Source organism: Arachis ipaensis, chromosome B10 (genome assembly GCF_000816755.2).
Source record: "Arachis ipaensis cultivar K30076 chromosome B10, Araip1.1, whole genome shotgun sequence".
Taxonomy (NCBI): domain Eukaryota; kingdom Viridiplantae; phylum Streptophyta; class Magnoliopsida; order Fabales; family Fabaceae; genus Arachis; species Arachis ipaensis.
In genome coordinates this window covers 40,685,481-40,712,596 of record NC_029794.2, presented here as the reverse complement: position 1 = coordinate 40,712,596, position 27,116 = coordinate 40,685,481, and the positions used below count along the sequence as shown (strand labels likewise).

The following is a 27,116-nucleotide window of genomic DNA, read 5'->3' as shown; positions in this document are numbered from 1 at the left end:
GAACAATGTTTTAGAAAGCAAGATTAGAGAAGAGTAGAGTGATTAACCCTAGACACTTGAGCGATTAGAGTGCATATACACTACCAGTGAGGGTTCAATGCTTAATTCTATGTTCCCTGCTTTCATGAGCTAACTTCTTACAAGTTTACTTGTCTCTTATTGTGTGATTTGAATTAGTGGAATCTGATTTATGTTTGTCTTGGAGAATTTGTTTACTTTTAACCAAGTAGGTAGAAGTATTTTTGCATTTAGTTGCATTCATATAGATATGTTGCATTTCATAAGTTTTACCATTCTTCTTCACTCTTTTGGTTCTCTTGAGCTTAGCATAAGGACATGCTAATGTTTAAGTGTGGAGAGATTGATAAACCACTATTTTATGGTTTATCTTGTGCTAAATTGAGTGGATTTTATCCACTATTCTCACATTTATTCATTAAATTCGCATGTTTTACATTTTCCTTCCTAATTTTGTGCTATGATTGAAAACATGCTTCTTTGGCCTTAAAATTGCTAATTATTAATCCTCTCTTATTATCATTCGATGCCTTGATATATGTATTAAGTGATTTCAGGCTTTATAGGACAGGAATGACTTAGAGGATGGAAAGGAAGCATGCAAAAGTGGAAGGAATACAAGAAATTGAAGGAATTGCTGAGCTGTCAAGCCTGACCTCTTCGTACTAAATCGACCATAACTTGAGCTACAGAGGTCCAAATGAGGCGGTTTCAGTTGCGTTGGAAAGCTAACATCCGGGGCTTCGAAATGATATATAATTTTTCATAGTTTCCATGTTGTTAGGCGACGCGTACGCGTGGATCACGCGTATGCGTGACTTGGCAAAAGTTCAATCCAAGCGTACGCGTGGACGACGCGTACGCATGACAGAGCCACATGCTGGACCTATCAGAAATCGCTGAGGGTGATTTCTGGGTTGTTTTTTACCCAGTTTTTGGCCTAGAAAACACAGATTAGAGGCTACAGAGTGGGGAAATGGATTCATTCACACGACTTACATTCACATAATTTAGGTTTTAGATGTAGTTTCTAGAGAGAGAGGCTCTCTCCTTTCTCTAGGTTTTAGGATTTCTCTTAGTTTTAGGTTTATTTCTTCTCAATTCCAGGTTCAATGTTCCTTTAATTTAGTTTCTCTTATACTCTTAATTGTTTTAGTCCTTTAGTTTACTTATTTCTCTTGTCAATTTGTTTATTTACCCACTTTAGTTTATGAACTCCATGTTGAATTGAATTTCTTATTTATGCAAATTTAGGTATTTTAGATTTATTGCTTCTTCTATTGTTTGTGAGTTATTGATAATTGAAATTGGTTGTTTGGATTTTATATTCCTTGTTAGTTTTTTATGTTTTTATGTTGTGTCTTCCAAGTGTTTGATAAAATACTTGGAAGGGTTTTAAGTTAGGTTTTTATATTCTTGGCTTTGGTCGAGTAATTGGAGACTCTTGAGTTATTAAACTCCTTTGTTGATTGTTAATTCAAGGTTGCTGGTTGATTTGGATCCCTCTAAAGCTAGTATTTCCTTAGGAGTTGACTAGGACTTGAGGAATCAAATTGGTTAGTCCACTTGACTTTCCTCCATACTACAAAGGAAACGGGAAATAACGGCGGTTCTGGAAGTGATTGGTGGCGGTTTTAAGCCGCCGCGAAATGGAATTCCAGCGGTTTGTTAAGCGTCGCCTATTAGGGGGTGGTTATATAATTTTGCGGCGGTTCTCAGGAACCGCTGGCACAACCGCCGCAAAACCGAGAAGTAGTGTCGCAATGGTATTGTACACTGGCAATCCACTCTGTTTTTTATTTTAATGTATATTTTTTCTTCGTTTTTTTAATCCGTCTTAATATTAGTAAGTTAAATTATTTTATATCCCGAAAAATAAATTGCAAGGTAAACGGCAATAGCAAAACCATTAATTTAATTAACATAATTATCCGAATATCAACAAAGTGTACTCCTTACTAAGAGTTGCATAATCAACAACATAAAAGTGTATATCTGAAAGAAGAAAAGGTTCCATAATCCTAAGATCTACTTTCTATTCTGTCCCTCCAATGTACTCATCCATGCGGCGACATCTGATGGCAGCTTCCTACCTTGCCCTTGAAGTAGACATATCAAAGCACTCTCCATTGCCTGCATCCTGACCTTCCCAGCTGCTACTTCATCCTCCACTGCCTGTCTTTTTGTCTTCTCGGCTGCTATTTCATCCTCTACTGCCTGTCTTTTGGTTTTCTCGGCTGTTACTTCATCCTCCACTGCCTTCCTTTTCAAATTCTTTGCTGCTAACTCTACTTGTAGTTCAAGCAGCACCCTTTGGGTCTCCTCCCTTTCAAAACCATTGCTCAGCTGATGGGAATTAATACTGAAGACTTGACTAGAAGTCGGCCCCAATCCCATGCCACTCACCCTATCCGGGTGCTCCTTTCCGAGAGCTTGAGCAAGTGAATCATTCTGAGACAACAGTTTAGAGGATTCATCACATTGCTCAATAGCCTCAATTATTTCCTACACAAATAGATAAGTAATTATAAGCATTTATTAGCTAGTCGCTAACCGCACAGACTTCCAATAAAATTTTTAAAACTAAAACATAGGAGAAACTACTTCAAATTTCTCAACACATTTCTTACTCCAATAGCCCGAGCTGCATCATGAATATAGGAGCCATTAGTTCTTTTGTGTGTTAAGAGATACAACTCTCCTCTACTAACTCTCCTCCCTTATCGTTCTGACTGTACCAATAATGATGACAAAGTGAATAAGTAGAGGAAGATATAGTTCAAAAACATTCCCAAAATTACATTACCTCTTCTTCTCTGAGCCTTGCCAAGCTTTTTAATCCACCGGTGTGGGTGTAAAGCTGCTTTGATCGATTCTCAACATTTTTTTTGCACTTCTCCTGTCATGCCATCAAATTAAGAGTTAATAGACAGTAGTTCTGACTAACTCAATGTGACATAAATGGAATTTTTCTGTTATGAAACGAAACTATATTACATGTGTCTCTTCGCTATTGCGATAGTCGAGAAACCATCTCCAATGGTCCACAGTAATTCCATCTGGGCGGTTTTCAATATCTTCTTCAAGTGAAAGTTCTGGGTCATAGCAATGATGGTATAATCTGTTCCTCGTTTTCTTCCAAGCCCTTCCTAGTATTTTGAATATTATACGCTTGATAATTCCTCTACTATCTTCTTCAAAATGGAACATTTTCTGCAACATTAAAATTAAGTTGTCAGCAGTGTTTAAATTATGAGTTTGGAATGGTACGAAAAAATAAAAATAACATTTTACCTTTACACATTCATTATAGACCTTGTCCCTGGTGCGAACCTTTTTCCAGTCCTTCTCGCAGATTGGAAATTTGGTGTAATCAAATCCTAGCAGTCCCATAACGCCGTTCCGTAGACCTGCCGCATCCCCAACTGGTTGCAGTACACTGTTAAACCTGAGTACGATCTTTCTCCCATTAGGTGGCTTCATAGCTTCCTTCACACTCAGTTTGACCTGTTTGATTGTGCCATCAGATTCTGTAAAATATATTTATTCTTAGTTAGTTACCATTGGAGCCAAGCTGCGATGAAATCATAGGAAAATAGCTGAATGAAAAATAAAATTAAATAAATTCTCTTATACCAATTGTTTTAACATCCCAAATTCTGCAGTCTTGCGTCCCTTGCGCTTCTGAGCATCCGATGCAGCAAAAAGGTTATCAACATGTTGCTCAAAAGAATCTACCTCATCTGCCTCTAGGTCTAAGTCTTCAGCGTTCGGCTCCGAGTTTTGAACATCATGGGTGCAAGCCTGTGGAGCAGGAAGTGGTTCGCTGTGGGGTAAACGAAAGGGGCGTAAAGACAAGGATGCGGGGACACCACTGCCACTGGACAGCGGAATTGGGCAGTCCGCTCTCTGCGAAGTTAAGGCCGCATCAAATCCTACTTGAGGCTGCTGACATGCTGTGTCTACACGGGCTTTCTTCGTGAAACGACCTACCCTGGGCATCTTTCCTAATTGCATTCGGATCATAACAAAGTGATAATAATTAATATACAGATAATAATATGTATTAACATGCAAAAATGACACTATGTACTATTCAAAAATCATTAAAAAGAAAAAAAAATCTTGTCTGTCTCCCTTTACTGTAACAAACAAATTTAGTTTATCATGAGTAACAGTGGTTTTAGGAAATAGGAACATTAGAATAGTTCACCACACCTCAATCAAAGACTTGATTATTCAAAATAATTATAGCATTTTTTAATAAAATATAAAATGGGCAGTTCCTTTCTCAAAATGTCATTCATGTCTACCTTATTTTATTTGCCAATCTGAAATCATACTATTCTAATTATGGCAGCACATAACATATATTAGGAGAGTACATGAGTAAATGGATTGAGAGTACATATATAGGTTAGGAGAGTACATGAGTAAATAGATTGAGAGACTATATTAACAAAGAACTCAAAGTTGGGCCTAAAAAGGTTAACCATTGATGTATTCATAACTACACTATAATGACTCAAGTCTCACACACTATACTTGGATCTTAATTCTCATTTTTCTTTTAATATGAATTATCAACACGATAAATAATCTTTCCTAGTTTTGTCACCTTTTTAAGATACTTCAATTTTCTCCCCAACATCACCTATAACACATGCATCAATCATCAACCTAAATTGTAACCTTATCGTACTAATTTGAGCACTTTTAACCCCACATAGATCCACAAGAAGCTTCTCCAGCTAGTACACACTACATAACACATGGAAGGAACTCACTATGTACACATACTAATAACATTAAACTCATCTGATCTTAAAAATTTGATTCTAACTAAATTAAAGGAGATTACTCGCATAAAATAATTAAAATCATCTTTATATAAAATATTGATCAGTTTAATCAAATATATGAAATTATTTAACAATTTTCAGTTATCATTTCGCATAATCTAATCATAGTCTCCTAAATTCAAATCACCGAAATCCCTATAACTTCATCTTCTCACGCAACGCAACCCCTTTTTTCTTCTCTCTATTTCTTGGCTGCTTCCTGTTTTCACTTTATAGGAATTTTTCCATATTGAACCCATTTGTCTACTCCTTACTCTCCCAAGTCCCAACCTCCACTTTGACCAAGCCTCTGCCCCCTACCAATCTAGATTTTCTTAATTATATTTTTTTAAACTCAAATACACGACACAATCATGAATAATAAGATTTATAAAATTGTAGAACTAGGTAATTTATAAAAAACCCTGTCTGTCTCTCCATTAACAAATTAACTCAGCTAACCACATTAGGATCAACTTGCATGTCAACTTTAAACTCATTATTGGCTTCTTTTTCAAACACTAAACAAGCAAAAAAGCACAGGGTGTCCAGTTGTGCTTACCCGCAGGTGGATGACTGGATTGACGGTGAGAGTAGAACCACCGGGCTTCGGGCAGAGCGAGAAGGGGCTCTCGACACTGGATCATCGCAGAGACAGGCGTGGAGGAGAAGACGCAGGACGAAGAAGGCTTCTGAGTAGTTCGACAATATTAAGCAGGTTTAGTATTAGAGGAAAAATAAGGATTATGGATGTGGCGGTGTCTTCTCTGATTTTAAATTTAAGTTTTTTTTTTGTAATTTTTTTATAAGTATTATTAGTTATTAATAGAAAAATTATAAAAAAAATATAAACTCAACGAATAATCACCAAATTAAAAGAAAATTTATTTTGTGAAAATTTAAGAATAATATTGGTTGTTTACAAGGAAAACTTTATAACAAAAATATATACTTAGTATAAAATTACCAACATTTTGCGTATAAGAATATCTTATTTTTATAATCATAGATGCCAAAAACAGAATAAAAAATTCAATCTCTAAAAGTTTATTTTAAAAACATATATTTATTGTTGGGTATTGTCGTTGTATTCTTAATCTACTTGAAAGTAAATGTAAATAAAAACATAAAAAAATTTCTTATTAATATCATTCTTGTTTAATCAAATTATGCCTATTAATTAATTCATGTCATTTTGCCTATGTGATAGTCATGATTATATAATGTATTTCAATAAGCAGTTTCACCACCTAGGTTTGTGCATTTATATTTGTATTACATTTATAAAGATATATGTATGACAAATCGGTAATATAGAAGTCTTGAAGTCGTACGAACCATTAATCCAATAAGTCACAATATAAATTAATTCAAGAATTACATACTAATTTGAGATTAATCTCCTCCAAATTCATAACTACTTCTTCAAATTCAATATCCAAAGAAAAAAACACAAACAGTCACATTGTTTAATTTAGTCCCAATATTTCATAAGATAAGTCAGACTAATAATAAAGCGTTGAGTCAACAGATATCATTCTCTTGTGGAGTTTTATTGAGATCAAAGGTTATGATGGAAGGTTGTTGTCCTTTAGAGACAACCTCATCAGAACTATCTGGCACAACGTCTTCTTCGAGCATTGAATTTTGAACTATCTCACCTGTCTCTTTCAGATTTTCTTGAGTCTTTTTCCGAGCCAAATCTGACGGATACACCATAAGCAACCAAGTTAATAGAATTTACAAATTTTACAAAAACCAAATCACAAAATATCTCCATGTTATAAACTGCTGGTTTGGCTTACGTTCCCAAAGTTTCCTAAGACCTATTTCTATAAGAGTGAATTCCTCCCGAGATGCAATTTCAAGTTCAACCTGCAACCTATTCTGATAGCGTGCCTGCACAAATTCAAAGATGTTTCATCTGAAAAGGTGCAGTAATTGGTAGCTAGAAGTCATCAACAACACTAACCAGAGGCACTTTTAAAATACTTCAGCTAAAATAGACTCCCATTTCTTTGAATATAACCTTCATAGCTAAGTGAGAGTGTAAAACACACTAACTTCTAATAACTACACAAAAACACAACCATCTTTCTAATATAAAATTAAAAGGTATACTAGTCCTACTAGTAAGCAGCTCACGTTAATCAAAATAAGAGCAGTAATTTAAATTGGTTTTAATAGTATTTGTTTTGAATAAAATTAGAACTAATAGAAAAATTCAGACAAAATAGTTACTAATATTCTAAAAAGTCAATGACTTACACATACACACACAACACAATTACACAACATATACCCAAACATGCTTCATTTATAATTTCTTATATTCTACATTGAATAAGGTGACAAAAGGATGAAGCTTGATTCACTTTTCAGCAAAGTTTTTATAGAAAAAAAAGGTTTCAAAGTGAGTGGCCATTTTTGTGAAACATATCAATTCTACTTGCATTGCACTCAAGTAAAAGTAATTAGGTCATTCTGGTTTCATTCTTTTTTTTCTTCCAAATTGGAGACATCAGAGATCAGACATTGACATAGACCTTTCCGTGAAGTAGAAATAAAATATACTTCTTATTAAATTTAGTTATTTAATTAATTAAAATTCATTATTCATATAGGTTAATTCTCATTCTCATTCTCATCATTGCATCGTAGTCCATTGTGTGTGAGAGAGAAAGAAAGGGTCTTCTTATCTCAATCTCAATGTAATTCAATTCTGAAGAGTGAAAAGCATAGCTCCTACTATAGTAAGTTCTATACCAAAACAACTAGAAGAAATTGTCTTCTATGCTTCAAACTCATGAGAACCTTATATTTGAATCGTATTTGACTAGAGAGCTCAAAAGCCCATTCTGCTGTTCAAATTTTTCTTGTTTTCCTTTTTTGTTTTACACTTACCAATCAGACACAATCATTTTCAGAACCAGCCAGATCAAAAAGAAATATAAATCAGGCATAGGTGTTCTATTCTACCTACAAATTACCAGGTTTAGGACAACACCTGGAATCTGAAAGAGGAATATAAGAAAGAAGAAAAGAAAAAGAATACAAGATACAATAAGGAGGAATAAAGTATGAAGCCATCCTGAATCAGGTTGATAAAATAATCTTCAAAATAAATTCTAAGCAAGATATCAAAATCATTCAAGCACACAAAGTACTAAACAGAAGAAAGGTTACAGTGAGTATCTTAGGTACACCAGATCATTTCTAAAACAGGATAAAAAAAAAAAGAAAGAGCAAATTACCGTGTTTGCACTTCAATAATTATCTATCGAAGTAAATTTACTACTATAACTTCTACATCAGCAAGTAAATTATAAAATGAAATCTGTATCTTTTCTAAAGCTTGATGCCAAGTGCTAGGTCAGCTATTGTAAAACTTGATGCCCAGTCCTAAATTACATCCATATCCTATTCTTGGTTTTCAACTCTCTTCTTCCAAACAATCTCCTTACTAAGTAAAAAGAAAAAAAAAAGAGCAGATGATGAGCGGATAATTTATACACTTTTTGGCATTATTTTTAGTATGTTTTTAGTATATTTTAGTTAGTTTTTATTATGTTTTTATTAGTTTTTAAATAAAAATCACTCTTCTCGACTTTACTATGAGTTTGTGTGTTTTTTTGTGATTTCATATATTTTCTGGCTGAAATTGAGGGACCTGAGCAAAAATCTGATTCAGAGGCTGAAAAAGGACTGCAGATGCTGTTGGATTCTGACCTCCCTACACTCGAAGTGGATTTTCTGGAGCTACCAAAGCCCAATTGGCAAACTCTCAATTGAGTTGGAAAGTAGACATCCTGAGCTTTCCAGAAATATATAATAGTTCATACTTTGCTTGAGATTTGATGGCCCAAACAGGCAGTCCAAGTCAGCTTAAGAATTTTGGCGTTTAACTCCAGAACTGGCACAAAAGCTGGAGTTAAACGCCCAAACTGGCACAAAAGCTGGAGTTAAACGCCCAAACTGGCACAAAAGCTGGCGTTTAACTCCAAGAAAAGTTTCTACACATAGGAGCTTCAATGCTCAGTCCAAGCACACACCAAGTGGGCCCGGAAGAAGATTTATGCATTAATTACTCATTTCTGTAACCCTAGGCTACTAGTTTTCTATAAATAGGACCTTTTGCTATTGTATTTTCATCTTTGGATTATCTTTTGATCCTTTGATCACGTTTTGGAGGCTAGCCTCTCGGCCATGCCTAGACCTTATTCTTATGTATTTTCAACGGTGGAGTTTCTACACACCATAGATTAAGGTGTGGAGCTCTGCTGTTCTTCATAAATTAATACAAGTACTATTATTTTTCTATTCAACTCAAGTCTATTTATTCTCCAAGATATTCATTCTCACCCAAGAACATGATAAATGTGATGATTATGTGACACTCATCACCATTCTCACCTATAAACGTGTGCCTGACAACCACTTCCATTCTACATGCAAACAAGCTTGAATGTGTATCTCTTGGGTTTCTAATCTAAGATTGGAACCATCTGGTATAGGCTAGAATTATTGGCGACCATTCCTGAGATCCGGAACATCTAAACCTTGTTTGTAGTATTCTGAGTAGGATCTGGGAAGGGATGACTGTGACGAGCTTCAAACTCACGAGTGTTGGGCGTGTGACAGACGCAAAAGGATCAATGGATCCTATTCCAACATGATTGAGAACCAACAGATGATTAGCCGTGCGGTGACAGCGTGCGTAGAACATTTTCACTGAGAGGACGGAAAGTAGCCATTAACAACACTGATGCCCAACATAAAGCTTGCCATGGAAAGGAGTATGAATGATTGGAAGAAGGCAATAGGAAAACAGAGGTTCAAGAGGAACAAAGCATCTTCAAACGCTTATCTGAAATTCCTACCAATGAATTACATAAGTATCTCTATCTTTACTTTATGTTTTATTTATCTTTTAATTATCAATCCTCCATAACCATTTGAATCCGCCTGACTGAGATTTACAAGATGACCATAGCTTGCTTCAAGCCGACAGTCTTCGTGGGATCGACCCTTACTCACGTAAGTTATTACCCAGTGCACTTGCTGGTTAGTTGTGCGGAATTATGACAAAGTGTGATTCACGTTTGAGAGCTCCAAGTCTTTGGCACCATTGTTGATGATCACAATTTCGTGCACCAAGTTTTTGGCGCCGTTACCAAGGATTGTTCGAGTTTGAACAACTGACGGTTCATCTTGTTGCTTAGATTAGGTAATTTTACTTTCGAAAATTTTTTTTTCTATTTTGTTCTTCATAGTTTTTAAGAATGAATTCTAGAGTTTCATGATGATTTGTTGAAGTCTGGCTGGCTGTGAAGCCATGTCTAATCTTTTGGACCGAGGTTTCAACTTATCATCACAACAGCTTGTTAATTTCTATCAATTTTGCTGTTGTGAGCAGTGATCTGCTAAAGCTTGGCTGGCCATTGGCCATGTCTAGTGTTTTGGACCGGAGCTTTCACTGAAAGCTTGGATGGTTAGTAAGCCATGTCTAATTCCTAGACCGGAGTCTTAGACTAACATTGCAATGATTCTTGGAATTCTTATTAAAAATTTTGAATCCCTTTATTTTCTTTTCCACTCAATTTTCGAAAAACCACAAAAAAATTTATAAAATCATAAAAATCAAAAATATTTTATGTTTCTTGTTTGAGTCTAGTGCCAATTTTTAAGTTTGGTGTCAATTGCATGACTTTCTTCTTCTTGCATTTTTTGAATATATGCATATTGTTCTTGATTGATCTTCAAGTTGTTCTTGATGATTTCATTGCTCTGATCTTTAAATTCTCTTGTTTTGTGTGTTTTGTTGTTTCTCATATGCATTCTCAATTTGTTAGTGTCTCTTATATGAAAATTTTTAAGTTTGGCGTCCTGCATGCATTGTTTGTTTGATTTGAGTTTCCTAAGATTAATTGTATTTTGATTGTTTCTCATCATTGAAAAATTCAAAAAAAATTTCAAAACTATGTCTTTTCAAGTAAATAATACAGAGAATTGAAGATTCAGAACATTCAGCAGAGAAATCAAATAGAAAAAGCTGGGCGTTCAAAACGCCCAGTGAAGAAGGAAAACTGGCGTTTAAACGCCAGCCAGGGTACCTGGCTGGGCGTTTAACGCCCAAAAGGGTAGCATTTTGGGTGTTAAACGCCAGAATGGATACCATTCTGGGCGTTTAACGCCAGAAGGACACTAGAGGGAAGATTTTGTTTTTAATTCAAATCTTTTTCAAATTTTCATAATTTTTCAAAATCAAATCTTTTTCAAATCATATCTTTTCAATCATATCTCTTCAAAATCAATTTCTTTCCATTTTTTATTATTTTCAAAAATCCTTGCTACTATTAATGATTTACTTCAAAATTTTCAAGTTGTTACTTGCCTATTAAGAAAAGATCAAATTTTAAATTTTAAGAATCATATCTTTTAATTTCTTGTTAGTCAAGTAATCAACTTTAATTTTAAAACTTTCTTTTTTTTAAAATTGATTTCTAATCATATCTTCTCAATCATATCTTTTCAATCACATCTTTTTCAAAATTAACTCTCAATCATATCTTTTTTATTTCTAATTTCAAAATCTTTTTCAAAAATCACTTAATTTCTTTCCCAATCTTAATTTTCGAAAATCTCAATCAAATTTTCAAATTTCTTTTTATTATTTCAAAATCTTTTTAATTTATTTCCGAAAATTCTTCCCCTCTTCTCACATCCTTCTATTTAAGGGACTAACACTCCTCCTCAAGGTGCAATTCGAACTCTATCCCTCTTGATAAGTTCGAATTCTCTTCTATCTACCTCCTCCTTCTATTCTTCTTTTCCTCTGACACCTCAAGGAATCTTTATACTGTGACATAGAGGATTCCCTAATTTCTTGTTCTCTTCTCTTTCATATGAGTAGGAGCAAAGATAAAGGCATACTTGTTCTAGCTGATCCTGAACCTGAAAGGACCTTGAAGAGAAAGCTAAGAGAAGCTAAAGCACAATTCTCTCTAGAGGGTCTAACAGAGCTTTTCAAAGAAGAAGAAACAATGGCAGCTGAAAACAACAATGCCAACAATGCAAGGAAGGTGCTTGGTGACTTTACTGCACCTACTCCCGACTTCTATGGGAGAAGCATCTCAATCCCTGCCATTGGAGTAAACAACTTTGAGCTTAAGCCTCAATTAGTTTCTCTAATGCAACAAAATTGCAAGTTTCATGGACTTCCATTGGAAGATCCTCATCAGTTCTTAGCTGAATTCTTGCAAATCTGTAACACTGTCAAGACTAATGGAGTTGATCCTGAGGTCTATAGGCTTATGCTTTTCCTTTTTGCTGTGAGAGACAGAGCTAGAACATGGTTGGATTCACAACCTAAGAAAAGCCTGAACTCTTGGGAAAAGCTGGTCAGTGCTTTTCTGGCCAAATTCTTTCCACCTCAAAAGATGAGCAAGCTTAGAGTGGAAATCCAAACCTTCAGACAGAAGGAAGGAGAATCCCTATATGAAGCTTGGAAAAGATACAAGCAATTGATCAGAAGGTGTCCTTCTGACATGCTTTCTGAATGGAGCATCATAGGTATCTTCTATGATGGTCTGTCTGAACTGTCCAAGATGTCATTGGACAGCTCTGCTGGAGGATCTCTTCATCTGAAGAAGACGCCTGCAGAAGCTCAGGAATTTATTAAGATGGTTACAAATAACCAATTCATGTACACTTCTGAAAGGAACCCTGTGAATAATGGGACAAATCAGAAGAAAGGAGTTCTTGAGATTGATACTCTGAATGCCATACTGGCTCAGAACAAAATATTGACTCAACAAGTCAATATAATTTCTCAGAGTCTATCTGGAATGCAAGCAGCAACAGGAAGTACCAAAGAAGCTTCATCTGAAGAAGAAGCTTAAAATACTGAGAACCCAGCAATGGAAGAGGTGAATTACATGGGAGAACCCTATGGAAACACCTATAATCCTTCATGGAGAAATCATCCAAATCTCTCATGGAAGGATCAACAGAGACCTCAACAAGGTTTCAACAATAGTAATGGTGGAAGAAACAGGTTTAGCAATAGCAAGCCTTTTCCATCATCTTTTCAGCAACAGACAGAGGATTCTAAGCAGAGCCACTCTGACTTAGCAACTATAGTCTCTGATCTAATTAAAACCACTCAAAGTTTTATGACTGAAACAGGGTCCTCCATTAGAAATTTGGAGGCACAAGTAGGTCAGCTGAGTAAGAAAATTACTGAACTCCCTCCTAGTACTCTCCTAAGCAATACAGAAGAGAATCTAAAAAGAGAGTGCAAGGCCATAACCGCAACCCACACGGCCGAACCTGGAGAGGAGGAAGAGGCAGTGATCTCCACTAAGAAAGACCTCAATGGACATCCACTGGCCTCCATAGAGTTCCCTGATGAGGAACCATGGGAATCTGAGGCTCACACAGAGACCATAGAGATTCCATTGAATTTACTTCTGCCATTCATGAGCTCTGATGAGTATTCTTCCTCTGAAGAGGATGAAGATGTTACTGAAGAGCAAGTTGCTAAGTACCTTGGAGCAATCATGAAGCTAAATGCCAGGTTGTTTGGTAATGAGACTTGGGAGGATGAACCTCCATTGCTCATCAAAGAACTAGATGACTTGACTAGGCAGAAATTACCTCTAAAGAGACAAGACTCTGGAAAATTCTCAATCCCTTGTACCATAGGCACCATAACCTTTGAGAAGGCTCTGTGTGACCTGGGGTCAAGTATAAACCTTATGCCTCTCTCTGTAATGGAAAAGCTAGGGATCATTGAGGTACAAGCTGCTAGAATCTCACTAGAGATGGCAGACAATTTAAAGAAACAGGCTTATGGACTTGTAGAGGATGTCTTGGTAAAGGTTGAAAGCCACTACATCCCTGTTGACTTCATAATCCTAGAGACTGGGAAGTGTATGGATGAATCCATCATCCTTGGCAGACCCTTCCTAGCCACAGCAAAAGCTGTGATTGATGTTGACAGAGGAGAATTGATCATTCAAGTGAATGAAGACTCCCTTGTATTTAAAGCTCAAGGATATCCCTCTGTAACCATGGAGAGGAAGCATGAAGAGCTTCTCTCAATACAGAGTCAAACAGAGCTCCCACAGTCAAACTCTAAGTTTGGTGTTGGGAGGCCACAACCAAACTTTAAGTTTGGTGTTGAACCCCCACATTCAAACTCTAAGTTTGGTGTTGGGAGGTTCCAACATTGCTCTGAACATCTGTGAGGCTCCATGAGAGCCCACTATTAAGCTATTGACATTAAAGAAGCACTTGTTGGGAGGTAACCCAATCTTTAATTATCTATGTTAAATTTCTATTTTCTTTTGTTATTTTATGTTTTCTGTAGGTTAATGATCAGGTGAAGTCACAAAAACAATTGAAAAAGCAAAAACAGAAGGAAAAATAGTATTAAAAATAGAACACCCTGGAGAAGAAACTTACTGGCGTTTAAACGCCAGTAAGGGTAGCAGAATAGGCGTTAAACGCCCAACCTGGCATCATTCTGGGCGTTTAACGCCAGAAATGGGCACAGAGCTGGCATTTAACGCCAGAAAAGGGCAAGAAGCTGGCGTTAAATGCCAGAAATGGGCAGCAACCTGGCGTTTAATGCCAGGATTGGCAGAAAGGGGCATTTTTGCACGCCACTTGGTGCAGGGATGAGATATCCTTGACACCTCAGGATCTGTGGACCCCACAGGATCCCCACCTACCCCACCTTTCTCTCTCTTCTTCACCCATTCAAAAATCACCTCAATACCTCTTTCCCAAAAATCCCTCACCTATCAAATCCCACCATTCTCTTCACCACTCACATCCATCCATCATAAAACCTCACCTACCTCACCATTCAAATTCAAACTACTTTCCCTCCCAAACCCACCCTATATGGCCGAACCCAAACCCTCTCTCCACCCCTATATAAACCCATCTTCACTCCTTCATTTTCACACAACCTAAACACTACTTCTCCCCCTTGGCCGAAACACAAAGCCCCCTCCATCTCCTCTATTTCTTCTTCTTCTACTCTCTTCTTTCTTCTTTTGCTCGAGGATGAGCAAACCTTCAAAGTTTGGTGTGGTAAGAGCTAAAGCTTTTTGTTTTTCCATAACCATTTATGGCACCAAAGGCCGGAGAAACCTCTAGAAAGAGGAAACGGAAGGCAAAAGCTTCCACCTCTGAGTCATGAGAGATGGAGAGATTCCTCTCAAGGGTGCATCAAGACCACTTCTATGAAGTTGTGGCCAAGAAGAAGGTGATCCCTGAGGTCCCTTTTAAGCTCAAAAAGGGCGAATATCCAGAAATCCGACATGAGATCCGAAGAGGAGGTTGGGAAGTTCTCACCAACCCCATTCAACAAGTCGGGATCTTAATGGTTCAAGAGTTCTATGCCAATGCATGGATCACCAAGAACCATGATCAAAGTGTGAACCTGGACCCTAAGAATTGGCTTACAATGGTTCAGGGGCAATACTTAGATTTTAGTTTGAAAAATGTAAGGTTGGCATTCAACTTGCCCATGATGCAAGGAGATGCACACCCATACACTAAAAGGGTCAACTTTGATCAAAGGTTGGACCAAGTCCTCATAGACATCTGTGAAGAGGGCACTCAATGGAAGAGAGATTCAAGAGGGAAGCCAGTTCAACTAAGAAGGCATGACCTCAAGCCCGTGGCTAGGGGATGGTTGGAGTTCATCCAACGCTCAATCATTCCCACTAGCAACCGGTCTGAAGTTACTATAAACTGGGCTATCATGATTCATAGCATCATGATTAGAGAGGAAGTAGAAGTTCATGAGGTTATATCCCAAGAACTCTACAAGGTGGTAGACAAGTCCTCTACTTTGGCAAGGTTAGCCTTCCCTCATCTCATTTGTCACCTCTGCAATTCAGCTGGAATTGACATAGAGGAAGACATCCTCATTGATGAGGATAAGCCCATCACTAAGAAAAGGATGGAGCAAACAAGAGATCCCACTCATGGACATGAGGAAATTCCTCACCATGAAATCCCTGAGATGCCTCAAGGGATGCATTTTTCTCCACAAAACTATTGGGAGCAAATCAACACCTCCCTAGGAGAATTAAGTTCCAACATGGGACAACTAAGGGTGGAGCACCAAGAGCATTCCATCCTCCTCCATGAAATTAGAGAAAACCAAAGAGTCATGAGAGAGGAGCAACAAAGGCAAGGAAGAGACATTGAGGAGCTCAAGCACTCCATAAGATCTTCAAGAGGAAAAACAAGCCGACATCACTAAGGTGGACCCGTTCTTTAATTTCCTTATCCTTTATTTTCCTGTTTTTCGAATTTTTATGCTTATGTTTATCTATGTTTGTGTCTTTATTACATGATCATTAGTGTCTTAGTGTCTATGCCTTAAAGTTATGAATCCATCACCTTTCTTAAATAAAGAGTGTTTTAATTGAAAAAGAAAAAGAAGTACATGAATTTCATATTTTAAAACAGTTTAATTATTTTGATGTGGTGGCAATACTCTTGTTTTCTGAATGAATGCTTGAACAGTGCATATTTTTGAATTTGATTGTTTATGAATGTTAAAATTATTGGCTCTTGAAAGAATGATAGAAAAAGGAGAAATGTTATTTGATAATCTGAAAAATCATAAAATTGATTCTTGAAGCAAGAAAAAGCAGTGAAAAGCTTGCAAAAAAAAAAAAAGAGAAGCGAAAAAAATAATAATAAAAGAAAGAGAAAGAGAAAGAAAAGCAAGCAGAAAAAGCCAATACCCCTTTAAACCAAAAGGCAAGGGTGATAAAAAGGATCCAAGGTTTTGAGCATCAGTGGATAGGAAGGCCCACAGGAATAAAATCCTGGCCTAAGCGGCTAAACCAAGCTGTCCCTAACCATGTGCTTGTGGCGTGAAGGTGTCATGTGAAAACTTGAGACTGAGCGGTTAAAGTCGTGGTCCAAATCAAAAAGAGTGTGCTTAAGAGCTCTGGACACCTCTAATTAGGGACTCTAGCAAAGCTGAGTCACAATCTGAAAAGGTTCACCCAGTTATGTGTCTGTGGCATTTATGTATCCGGTGGTAATACTGGAAAACAAAATGCTTAGGGTCACGGCCAAGACTCATAAAATAGTTGTATTCAAGAATCAACATACTTAACTGGGAGAATCAATAACACTATCTGGATTCTGAGTTCCTATAGAAGCCAATCATTCTGAACTTCAAAGGATAAAGTGAGATGCCAAAACTGTTCAGAAGCAAAAAGTTAATAGCCTCGCTCATCTAATTAATACTGATCTTTATAGATATTTTTGGAATTCATCGTATATTCTCTTCTTTTTATCCTATTTGATTTTTAGTTGCTTGGGGACAAGCAACAATTTATGTTTGGTGTTGTGATGAGCGGATAATTTATACGCTTTTTGGCATTGTTTTTAGTATGTTTTTAGTATATTTTAGTTAGTTTTTATTATGTTTTTATTAGTTTTTATATAAAAATCACTCTTCTGGACTTTACTATGAGTTTGTTTTTTTTTCAGTGATTTCAGGTATTTTCTGGCTGAAATTGAGGGACCTGAGCAAAAATCTGATTCAGAGGCTGAAAAAGGACTGCAGATGCTGTTGGATTCTGACCTCCCTACACTCAAAGTGGATTTTCTGGAGCTACCAAAGCTCAATTAGTGCGCTCTCAATTGCGTTAAAAATTAGACATCCTGGGCTTTCCAGCAATATATAATAGTCCATACTTTGCCTGAGATTTGATGGCCCAAACAGGCATTCCAAGTCAGCTCAAGAATTCTGGCGTTTAACTCCAGAACTGGCACAAAAGCTGGAGTTAAACGCCCAAACTGGCACAAAAGCTGGCATTTAACTCCAAGAAAAGTCTCTACACATAGGAGCTTCAATGCTCAGCCCAAGCACACACCAAGTGGGCCCGGAAGAAGATTTATGCATTAATTACTCATTTTTGTAACCCTAGGCTACTAGTTTTCTATAAATAGGACCTTTTGCTATTGTATTTTCATCTTTGGATTATCTTTTGATCCTTTGATCACGTTTTGGAGGCTGGCCTCTCAGCCATGCCTAGACCTTGTTCTTATGTATTTTCAACGGTGGAGTTTCTACACACCACTAGATTAAGGTGTGGAGCTCTGCTGTTCTTTATAAATTAATACAAGTACTATTGTTTTTCTATTCAACTCAAGTCTATTTCTTCTCCAAGATATTCATTCACACCTAAGAACATGATGAATGTGATGATTATGTGACACTCATCACCATTCTCACCTATGAACGTGTGCCTGACAACCACTTCCGTTCTACATGCAAACAAGCTTGAATGTGTATCTCTTGGGTTTCTAATCTAAGATTGGAACCTTCGTGGTATAGGCTAGAATTATTGGCGGCCATTCCTGAGATCCGAAACATCTAAACCTTGTCTGTGGTATTCTGAGTAGGATCTAGGAAGGGATGACTGTGACGAGCTTCAAACTCGCGAGTGTTGGGCGTGTGACAGACGCAAAAGGATCAATGGATCCTATTCCAACATGATCGAGAACCGACAGATGATTAGTCGTGCGGTGGCAACGTGCATAGAACCTTTTCACTGAGAGGACGGGAAGTAGCCATTGACAACAGTGATGCCCAACATAAAGCTTGCCATGGAAAGGAGTATGAATGATTGGAAGAAGGCAATAGGAAAGCAGAGGTTCAAGAGGAACAAAGCATCTTCATACGCTTATCTGAAATTCCTACCAATGAATTACATAAGTATCTCTATATTTACTTTATGTTTTATTTATCTTTTAATTATCAATCCTCCATAACCATTTGAATCCGCCTGACTGAGATTTACAAGATGACCATAGCTTGCTTCAAGCCGACAGTCTCTGTGGGATCGACCCTTACTCATGTGAGGTATTACTTGGACGACCCAGTGCACTTGCTGGTTAGTTGTGCAGAATTGTGACAAAGTGTAATTCACGTTTGAGAGCTCCAAGTCTTTGGCGCCATTGTTAATGATCACAATTTCGTGCACCAACAGACTAATCGAGGAACATGCATATACTTATTGACTTTCCCATTCAGTACCTCATTTCAAAAAATAAAGAAAGGCAACCGGCCATATCACCATTGAATTAAACAATTGTACCCAACTAGATGGCTAAACAAATCACAATAAATCCAAACTTTACCTGCACCTCCTCTAGTATTTATTGCGAAAGAAATAGGTTCGTGCTAGTGACGAACCCAAAGCCGAATTTCTTGCGGTACTTTGTTGCGAATTGAAGCAACCCCTGCAATGTCTAGGGTTTCAAATATGTAAGGCCCTTCGAAAGTTACTTTTAATTAAAGACAATAAAACATCTGGATTGACTATGGCAGGTTGAAATAAAGCCAAACAGCCTTTATACGAGCAAAAATATGACAACATACCATCCTAATATCCCCATGCGCAACAGTAATAGCATCACCTATGTGCCTGTGTGCAGAGAATGTATCCATCCATGACTGAATTGGCAATGTGTTAAACCATAGGTCTCTTGCGAATGATGTTGCATGCTCCAGCGAAGAGAACGGGGAGGCCTCAACCATCGCCTTGCAAAATAAGATGCTAGAGGCTACAAGAAATCGGTCCCCCTCTTCCAATTTCCTTGGCAACTCCGATCATGTCAGCCAATATATAAAGTCAATTACAATCTAGTAACATCCTAATAAATTAAATAAATTGAGGACAAAATATGTTAAAAAAAATAACATGTTCCAGGTAAATTAATTGTAAATAAAGAGCAATATACATCAAGTGTTTCCATGTTCTAAAAATCTATTATATGCTAGTTCCTAATTAATAATTATGCAATTTTATATCCCTCAACAGTGCTATACATGGAAAAATAGTGCACATGTCCTAAATTAGTATCTGAAGACATCTATATATAGGCAGCTTCTTCGCAATTATCGATGGCATCAGTGGTTGGTTCCTCTAAATCGTCGTCCCATCTCAATGACAAACCTTCGACATCAAACTCAACCAACCCAGTCAGAATCGGTTGGGGAGAAAGTTCGAACTGACACTGTCCTATGTCTTCAGCCATTTCAAACATGTCCCTTGGGTTCACATGGACTACCACACTCCATTTTTTATCAGCGTCATCCTCCACATAGTATACTAGGTGAGCTTCAGATGCAAGAATGTATGGTTCATCGTCTTCTCGAACACTGGTATGAATTAGATGGGAGAAGTTAACCACTGTGTGTCCCAAAGAGTCTTGTTTTATACCTCTGCCAGAGGTGGTGTTTGCCCAGATACATCTAAACAAGACGACTGTGAACTGACCACTGTAATTTAACTCAATGATGTCCAAGAGTTTTCCATAATACGAGACGCCACCAACAGCAACATTACTGTCGCGCTTGCTTGCATAACTCCTAGTGTCAGAAGTGACATACACCCCCCACTATTTTGGGTTTTCAACCCTTCCTCTCTCGATAGGATTCTGAATTTAAATCCATTTACGTTGTAAGATGTATAGCGGCTAGCTTGAACATTGGGCCCACATGCAAGCCATTGCAATTCGTTCGGGTGCATGGTGCTTCCCAATAGAACCTGGCAGTTGATAAATTACCTGTTTCATGATCTTGGAATACAAAAAATATGACACCATTTGAATATGTAAATGGATAAATGATACCAGGATTCACCTGACGCTTGAACCAATCGGGAAATTTTCTGTGCACAACACTGTCTATGTGAGACTGGGACCTTGTCCTACTTCATAACTTTCTCTTTGTGATCACCCTAAACTCACTGGAAACGTCACAAAAATTTCATGTCAGGTTCTCCAACTATAGAAGTTCATACAAAGTCGATACTTTCAAATGCACTTACTCAATATATTTTTCCACGGCCAGGAAATTGACCAATACATGACGGTGAGCTTGGAATTTTTCAGTTGGTGTGAGGGTGTAAAAAGAAGCAGCCCCGACCGCCTTTCCAACCTCGGGGAATGACGAGCGGATAATTTATACGCTTTTTGGCATTGTTTTTAGTATGTTTTTAGTAGGATCTAGTTACTTTTAGGGATGTTTTCATTAGTTTTTATGTTAAATTCACATTTCTGGACTTTACTATGAGTTTGTGTGTTTTTCTGTGATTTCAGGTATTTTCTGGCTGAAATTGAGGGACTTGAGCAAAAATCAGATTCAGAGGTTGAAGAAGGACTGCTGATGCTGTTGGATTCTGACCTCCCTGCACTCAAAGTGGATTTTCTGGAGCTAAAGAACTCAAAATGGCGCGCTTCCAGTTGCGTTGGAAAGTAGACATCCAGGGATTTCCAGAAATATATAATAGTCCATACTTTGGCCAAGAATAGACGATGCAAACTGGCGTTCAAGGCCAGCTCTCTGCCCAATTCTGGCGTCCAGCGCCAGAAAAGGATCCAAAACCAGAGTTGAACGCCAGAAATGGATCAAAACCTGGCGTTCAACTCCAAAAATGGCCTCTCCACGTGTAGACTTCAAGCTCAACCCAAGAACATACCAAGTGGGCTCCGGAAGTGGATTTATGCATCAATTACTAACTTCTGTAAACCCTAGTGACTAGTTTATTATAAATAGAACTTTTTATCATTGTATTAGTAGTCTTGGTTACTCCGGTTCCCCTCTGGGGCCGAGACCAATGAACTCCATTATCACTTATGTATTTTCAACGGTAGAGTTTCTACACTCCATAGATTAAGGTGTGGAGCTCTGCTGTCCCTCAAGGATTAATGCAAAGTACTACTGTTTTCTATTCAATTCATCTTATTTCGCTTCTAAGATATTCATTCGCACTTCAACCTGAATGTGATGAACGTGACAATCGTCATCATTCCCTATGAACGCGTGCCTGACAACCACTTCCATTCTACCTTCGACTGAATGAGTATCTCTTAGATCTCTTAATCGGAATCTTTGTGGTGTAAGCTAGAATGATGGCGGCATTCAAGAGAATTCGGAAGGTCTAAACCTTGTCTGTGGTATTCCGAGTAGGATTCAATGATTGAATGACTGTGACGAGCTTCAAACTCGCGATTGCCGGGCGTAGTGACAGACGCAAAAGGATAGTAAATCCTATTCCAGTATGATCGAGAACCGACAGATGAATAGCCGTACCATGACAGGGTGTGTTGACCATTTTCACTGAGAGGATACGATGAAACCATTGACAAGGGTGATGCCTCCAGACGATTAGCCGTGCCGTGACAGGGCATTTGGATCATTTTCCCGAGAGAAGACCGAAAGTAGCCATTGACAGTGGTGATGTATCACATAAAGCTAGCCATGGAAAGGAGTAAGACTGATTGGGTGAAGATATCAGGAAAGCAGAGGTTCAGAGGAACGAAAGCATCTCTATTCGCTTATCTGAAATTCTCACCAATGATTTACATAAGTATTTCTATCCCTATCTTATTAATTATTATTCGAAAATACCATTATCAATTTATATCTGCCTGACTGAGATTTACAAGGTGACCATAGCTTGCTTCATACCAACAATCTCCGTGGGATTCGACCCTTACTCACGTAAGGTATTACTTGGACGACCCAGTGCACTTGCTGGTTAGTTGTGCGAAGTTGTGAACCATGGTATTGGCATCATGTTTTTGGCGCCATTACCAGGGAAAAAAAGAGCGATGAATTTTACATAATCAAAGTGTAATCACAACTTCTGCGCACCAAGTTTTTGGCGCCGTTGCCGGGGATTGTTCGAGTTTGGACAACTGACGGTTCATCTTGTTGCTCAGATTAGGTAATTTTCTTTTTGTTTTCTCTTCAAAAAATTTTCAAAAATCTTTCAAAATTTTCTCCTTTGTTTTCGAAAAAAAAATTTTAAAATAAAAATGTTTTCAAAAATTTTATAATTTTATTCAAAATTTTTAAGAATGAATTCTAGTGTTTCATAACGTATGTTGAAGCCTGGTTGGCTGTAAAGCTACGACTGTAGGGCATGTTAGACGTGTCATGTCTGAATTACATACTAAAGCTTGGCTGGTTATTAAGCCATGCCTGACCCTTTGATTGGAGCTTTAGACTAAAGAGCATAAGATTCCTGGAATTCATATTAAAAATTTTAGAATCCTTATTTTTGTTTTTCAAATAATTTTCGAAAAAAAATACAAAAAAATTAGAAAATCATAAAAATCAAAAATATTTTTTGTGTTCTTTTTTTAGTCTTGAGTCATGTTATAAGTTTGGTGTCAATTGCATGTGCATCTTGCATTTTTCGAAAATTCTCATGCATTCATAGTGTTCTTCATGATCTTCAAGTTGTTCTTGGTAAGTCTTCTTGTTTGATCTTTGCATTGCATGTTTTGTGTCTTTTCTTGTTTTTCATATGCATTCTTGGATCCTTAGTGTCTAAGCATTAAAGAATCCTAAGTTTGGTGTCTTGCATGTTTTCTTTGCATTAAAAATTTTTCAAAAACATGTTCTTGGTGTTCATCTTGACATTCATAGCATTCTTGCATGCATTCATTGTTTTGATCTAAAAATTTCATGCATTACATCATTTTACTTATTTTTCTCTCTCATTATTAAAAATTCAAAAATCAAAAAATATCTTTCCCTTTTTCTCTCTTAAAATTTCGAAAATTAGATTTGACTTTTTCAAAAATTTTTAAAATCTAGTTGTTTTCATGAGTCAAATCAAATTTTCAAATTAAAAATCTTATCTTTTTCAAAATCTTTTTCAAAAATCAAATCTTTTTCAAATTTTTTAGTTATTTTTGAAAATTTCAAAAATATTTTCCAAAATTTTTTTCTTAATTTTACATCATAATTTTCGAAAATAACAATAACAATTAATGTTTTGATTCAAAAATTTCAAGTTTGTTACTTACTTGTTAAGAAAGATTTAAACTTTAAGTTCTAGAATCATATCTTGTGATTTCTTGTAAATCAAGTCATTAATTGTGATTTTAAAAATTCAAATCTTTTTCAAAAACTAATTTCTATCATATCTTTTCAAAAATATCTTCTTATCTTATCTTTTTCAAAAAAAAAAAAATTTGATTTCAAAATATCTTTTCTAACTTCCTAACCTCTTATCTTTTCAAAATTTGTTTCAACTAACTAACTAACTTTTTGTTTGCTTCTTACCTTTTTCAAAACCACCTAACTAACTCTCTCTCTCTAATTTTCGAAAATATCTTCCCTCTTTTTCAAAATTTCTTTTTAATTAACTAATTATTTTAATCTTTGATTTTAAAAATTTTTTTCCGAAAAATTACTAATTTTTCTCAAAAAACTATTTTCAAAAATCACTAACTCTTTTTCAAAAACAATTTTCCAAAATTCCCTCTCTCTCTTTTCTTCTCCTTTTCTCCCACTCACCTAAAGGGAACCTCTATACTTGGGTAAAAAGGATCCCTATTATTATTATTTTTCTGTGCCCTCTTCTTTGTCATATGAGCAGGAGCAAGGACAAGAATATTCTTGTTGAAGCAGATCCAGAACCTGAAAGGACTCTGAAGAGGAAACTAAGAGAAGCTAAATTACAACATTCCAGAGAGAATCCTTCGGAAATTTTCGAACAGGAAGAGGAGATGGCAGCCGAAAATAATAATAATGCAAGGAGAATGCTTGGTGACTTTACTGCACCAAATTCCAATTTACATGGAAGAAGCATCTCCATTCCCACCATTGGAGCAAACAATTTTGAGCTGAAACCTCAATTAGTTTCTCTGATGCAGCAGAACTGCAAGTTTCATGGACTTCCATCTGAAGATCCTTTTCAGTTCTTAACTGAATTCTTGCAGATCTGTGATACTGTTAAGACTAATGGAGTAGATCCTAAAGTCTACAGGCTCATGCTTTTCCCATTTGCTGTAAGAGACAGAGCTAGAATCTGGTTGGACTCTCAACCCAGAGACAGCCTGAACTCTTGGGATAAGCTGGTCACGGCTTTCTTAGCCAAGTTCTTTCCTCCTCAAAAGCTGAGCAAGCTTAGAGTGGATGTTCAAACCTTCAAACAGAAAGAAGGAGAATCCCTCTATGAAGCTTGGGAAAGATACAAGCAGCTGACCAAAAAGTGTCCTTCTAACATGCTTTCAGAATGGACCATCCTGGATATATTCTATGATGGTTTATCTGAACTATCAATGATGTCATTGGATACTTCTGCAGGTGGATCCATTCACCTAAAGAAAACGCCTGCAGAAGCTCAAGAACTCATTGACATGGTTGCTAATAACCAGTTCATGTACACTTCTGAGAGGAATCCTGTGAGTAATGGGACGCCTATGAAGAATGGAGTTCTTGAAGTTGATACTCTGAATGCCATATTGGCTCAGAATAAAATATTGACTCAGCAAGTCAATATGATTTCCCAGAGTCTGAATGGAATACAAGCTGCACCCAACAGTACTCAAGAGGCATCTTCTGAAGAAGAAGCTTATGATCCTGAGAACCCTGCAATAGCAGAGGTAAAATACATGGGTGAACCTTATGGAAACACATATAATCCATCATGGAGAAATCACCCAAATCTCTCATGGAAGGATCAAAAGCCTCAACAAGGCTTTAATAATGGTGGAAGAAGTAGGTTTAGCAATAGCAAGCCTTTTCCATCATCCACTCAGCAACAGACAGAGAATTTTGAGCAGAATCCATCTAGCTTAGCAAACTTAGTCTCTGATCTATCTAAGGCCACTGTGAGTTTCATGAATGAAACAAGGTCTTCCATTAGAAATTTGGAAGCACAAGTGGGCCAGCTGAGTAAAAGGATCACTGAAATCCCTCCTAGTACTCTCCCAAGCAATACAGAAGAGAATCCAAAAGGAGAGTGCAAGGCCATTGACATAAGCACCATGGCCGAACCTGTAAGGGAAGGAGAGAACGTGAATCCCAAGGAGGAAGACCTCCTGAGACGTCCAGTGATCAATAAGGAGCTTCCCTCTGAGCAACCAAAGGACTCTGAGGCTCATCTAGAGACCATAGAGATTCCATTGAACCTCCTTATGCCATTCATGAGCTCTGATGAGTATTCCTCTTCTGAAGAGAATGGGGATGTTACTGAAGAGCAAGCTGCCAAGTTCCTTGGTGCAATCATGAAGCTGAATGCCAAATTATTTGGCATTGAAACTTGGAAAGATGAACCTCCCCTGTTCACCAATAAACTAAGTGATCTGGATCAACTGACATTGCCTCAGAAGAGACAGGATCCTGGAAAGTTCATAATACCTTGTACCATAGGCACCATGATCTTTAAGGCTCTGTGTGACCCTGGTTCAGGAATAAACCTCATGCCCCTCTCTGTAATAGAGAAACTGTACAAAATAAATATAAAAATTGAAAACGGAATCAAAAACAGCAGAAGAAAAATCACACCCTGGAGGAAGCACCTGCCTGGCGTTCAACGCCAGAACAGAGCATGGTTCTGGCGCTGAACGCCCAAAATGGGCAGTGTCTGGGCGCTGAACGCCCAGAACAAGCATGGTTCTAGCGTTCAACGCCAGAAATGGCCAACAAATGGGCGTTGAACACCCAAAATGGGCACCAACCTGGCGCTGAACGCCCAGAGTTGCGTGCAAGGGCATTTTGCATGCCTAATTTGGTGCAAGGGTGTAAATCCTTGACACCTCAGGATCTGTGGACACCACAGGATCATCTCAGGATCTGTGAATTCCACAGGATTCCCACCCACCTCACCCTCTCTCTCTCCATTCATGATCATCCCTTCTGTTCTCCATTCACCACTCACATCCATACACACATCCCTTCATCTCCTCCATATCTTCTTCTTCTTCTATTCTTTCTTCTTTTGCTCGAGGGCGAGCAACATTCTAAGTTTGGTGTGGTAAAAGCATAAGCTTTTTATTTTTCCATTACCATTGATGGCACCTAAACCTCTAAAAGAGGGGAAGGGAAGACAAAGGCTTCTACCTCCGAGTCATGGGAGATAGAAAAATTCATCTCAAGGGTCTATAGCTCAGTGGTAGAACATGTGGCTGCAAATCAAGAGATCCCTGAGATACCTCAGGGGATGCACTTCCCTCCATATAAATATAAGGGAGCAAATCAACACCTCCCTAGGAGAATTTAGTTCCAATATGGGACAACTAAGGGTGGAACATCAAGAGCACTCCATCATCCTTCATGAAATAAGAGAAGATCAAAAAGCAATGAGGGAGGAGCAACAAAGACAAGGAAGAGACATAGAAGAGCTCAAAGACATCTTTGGTTCCTCAAGAAGGAAACGCCACCATCACTAAGGTGGA

General features: G+C 37.4%; 1 protein-coding gene and 2 long non-coding RNA genes across 4 annotated transcripts in view; all 3 read right to left on the bottom strand.

The window, feature by feature from the left end:
* Positions 2,634-2,854, bottom strand: LOC110267755. Its single transcript, XR_002355657.1, has 2 exons — positions 2,825-2,854; positions 2,634-2,750 (listed from the first exon to the last, which is right to left on the bottom strand). It is a non-coding gene; the product is annotated as an uncharacterized LOC110267755 (long non-coding RNA).
* LOC110268411 lies at positions 3,007-4,020 on the bottom strand. The gene is made up of 3 exons (XM_021114541.1): positions 3,655-4,020; positions 3,313-3,525; positions 3,007-3,231 (listed from the first exon to the last, which is right to left on the bottom strand). Exons 1-3 carry the CDS (start codon positions 4,018-4,020, stop codon positions 3,007-3,009), a joined length of 804 nt encoding a protein of 267 aa, XP_020970200.1.
* LOC110268060 overlaps positions 6,421-27,116 on the bottom strand; it is a 29,855-nt gene continuing 9,159 nt past the window's right edge. For both annotated transcript variants that reach the window (XR_002356095.1, XR_002356096.1), the window contains 2 exons: positions 6,665-6,758; positions 6,421-6,562 (listed from right to left, as the gene is read on the bottom strand). This is a non-coding gene — a long non-coding RNA (uncharacterized LOC110268060). The remainder of the gene's footprint in view (positions 6,563-6,664; positions 6,759-27,116) is intronic.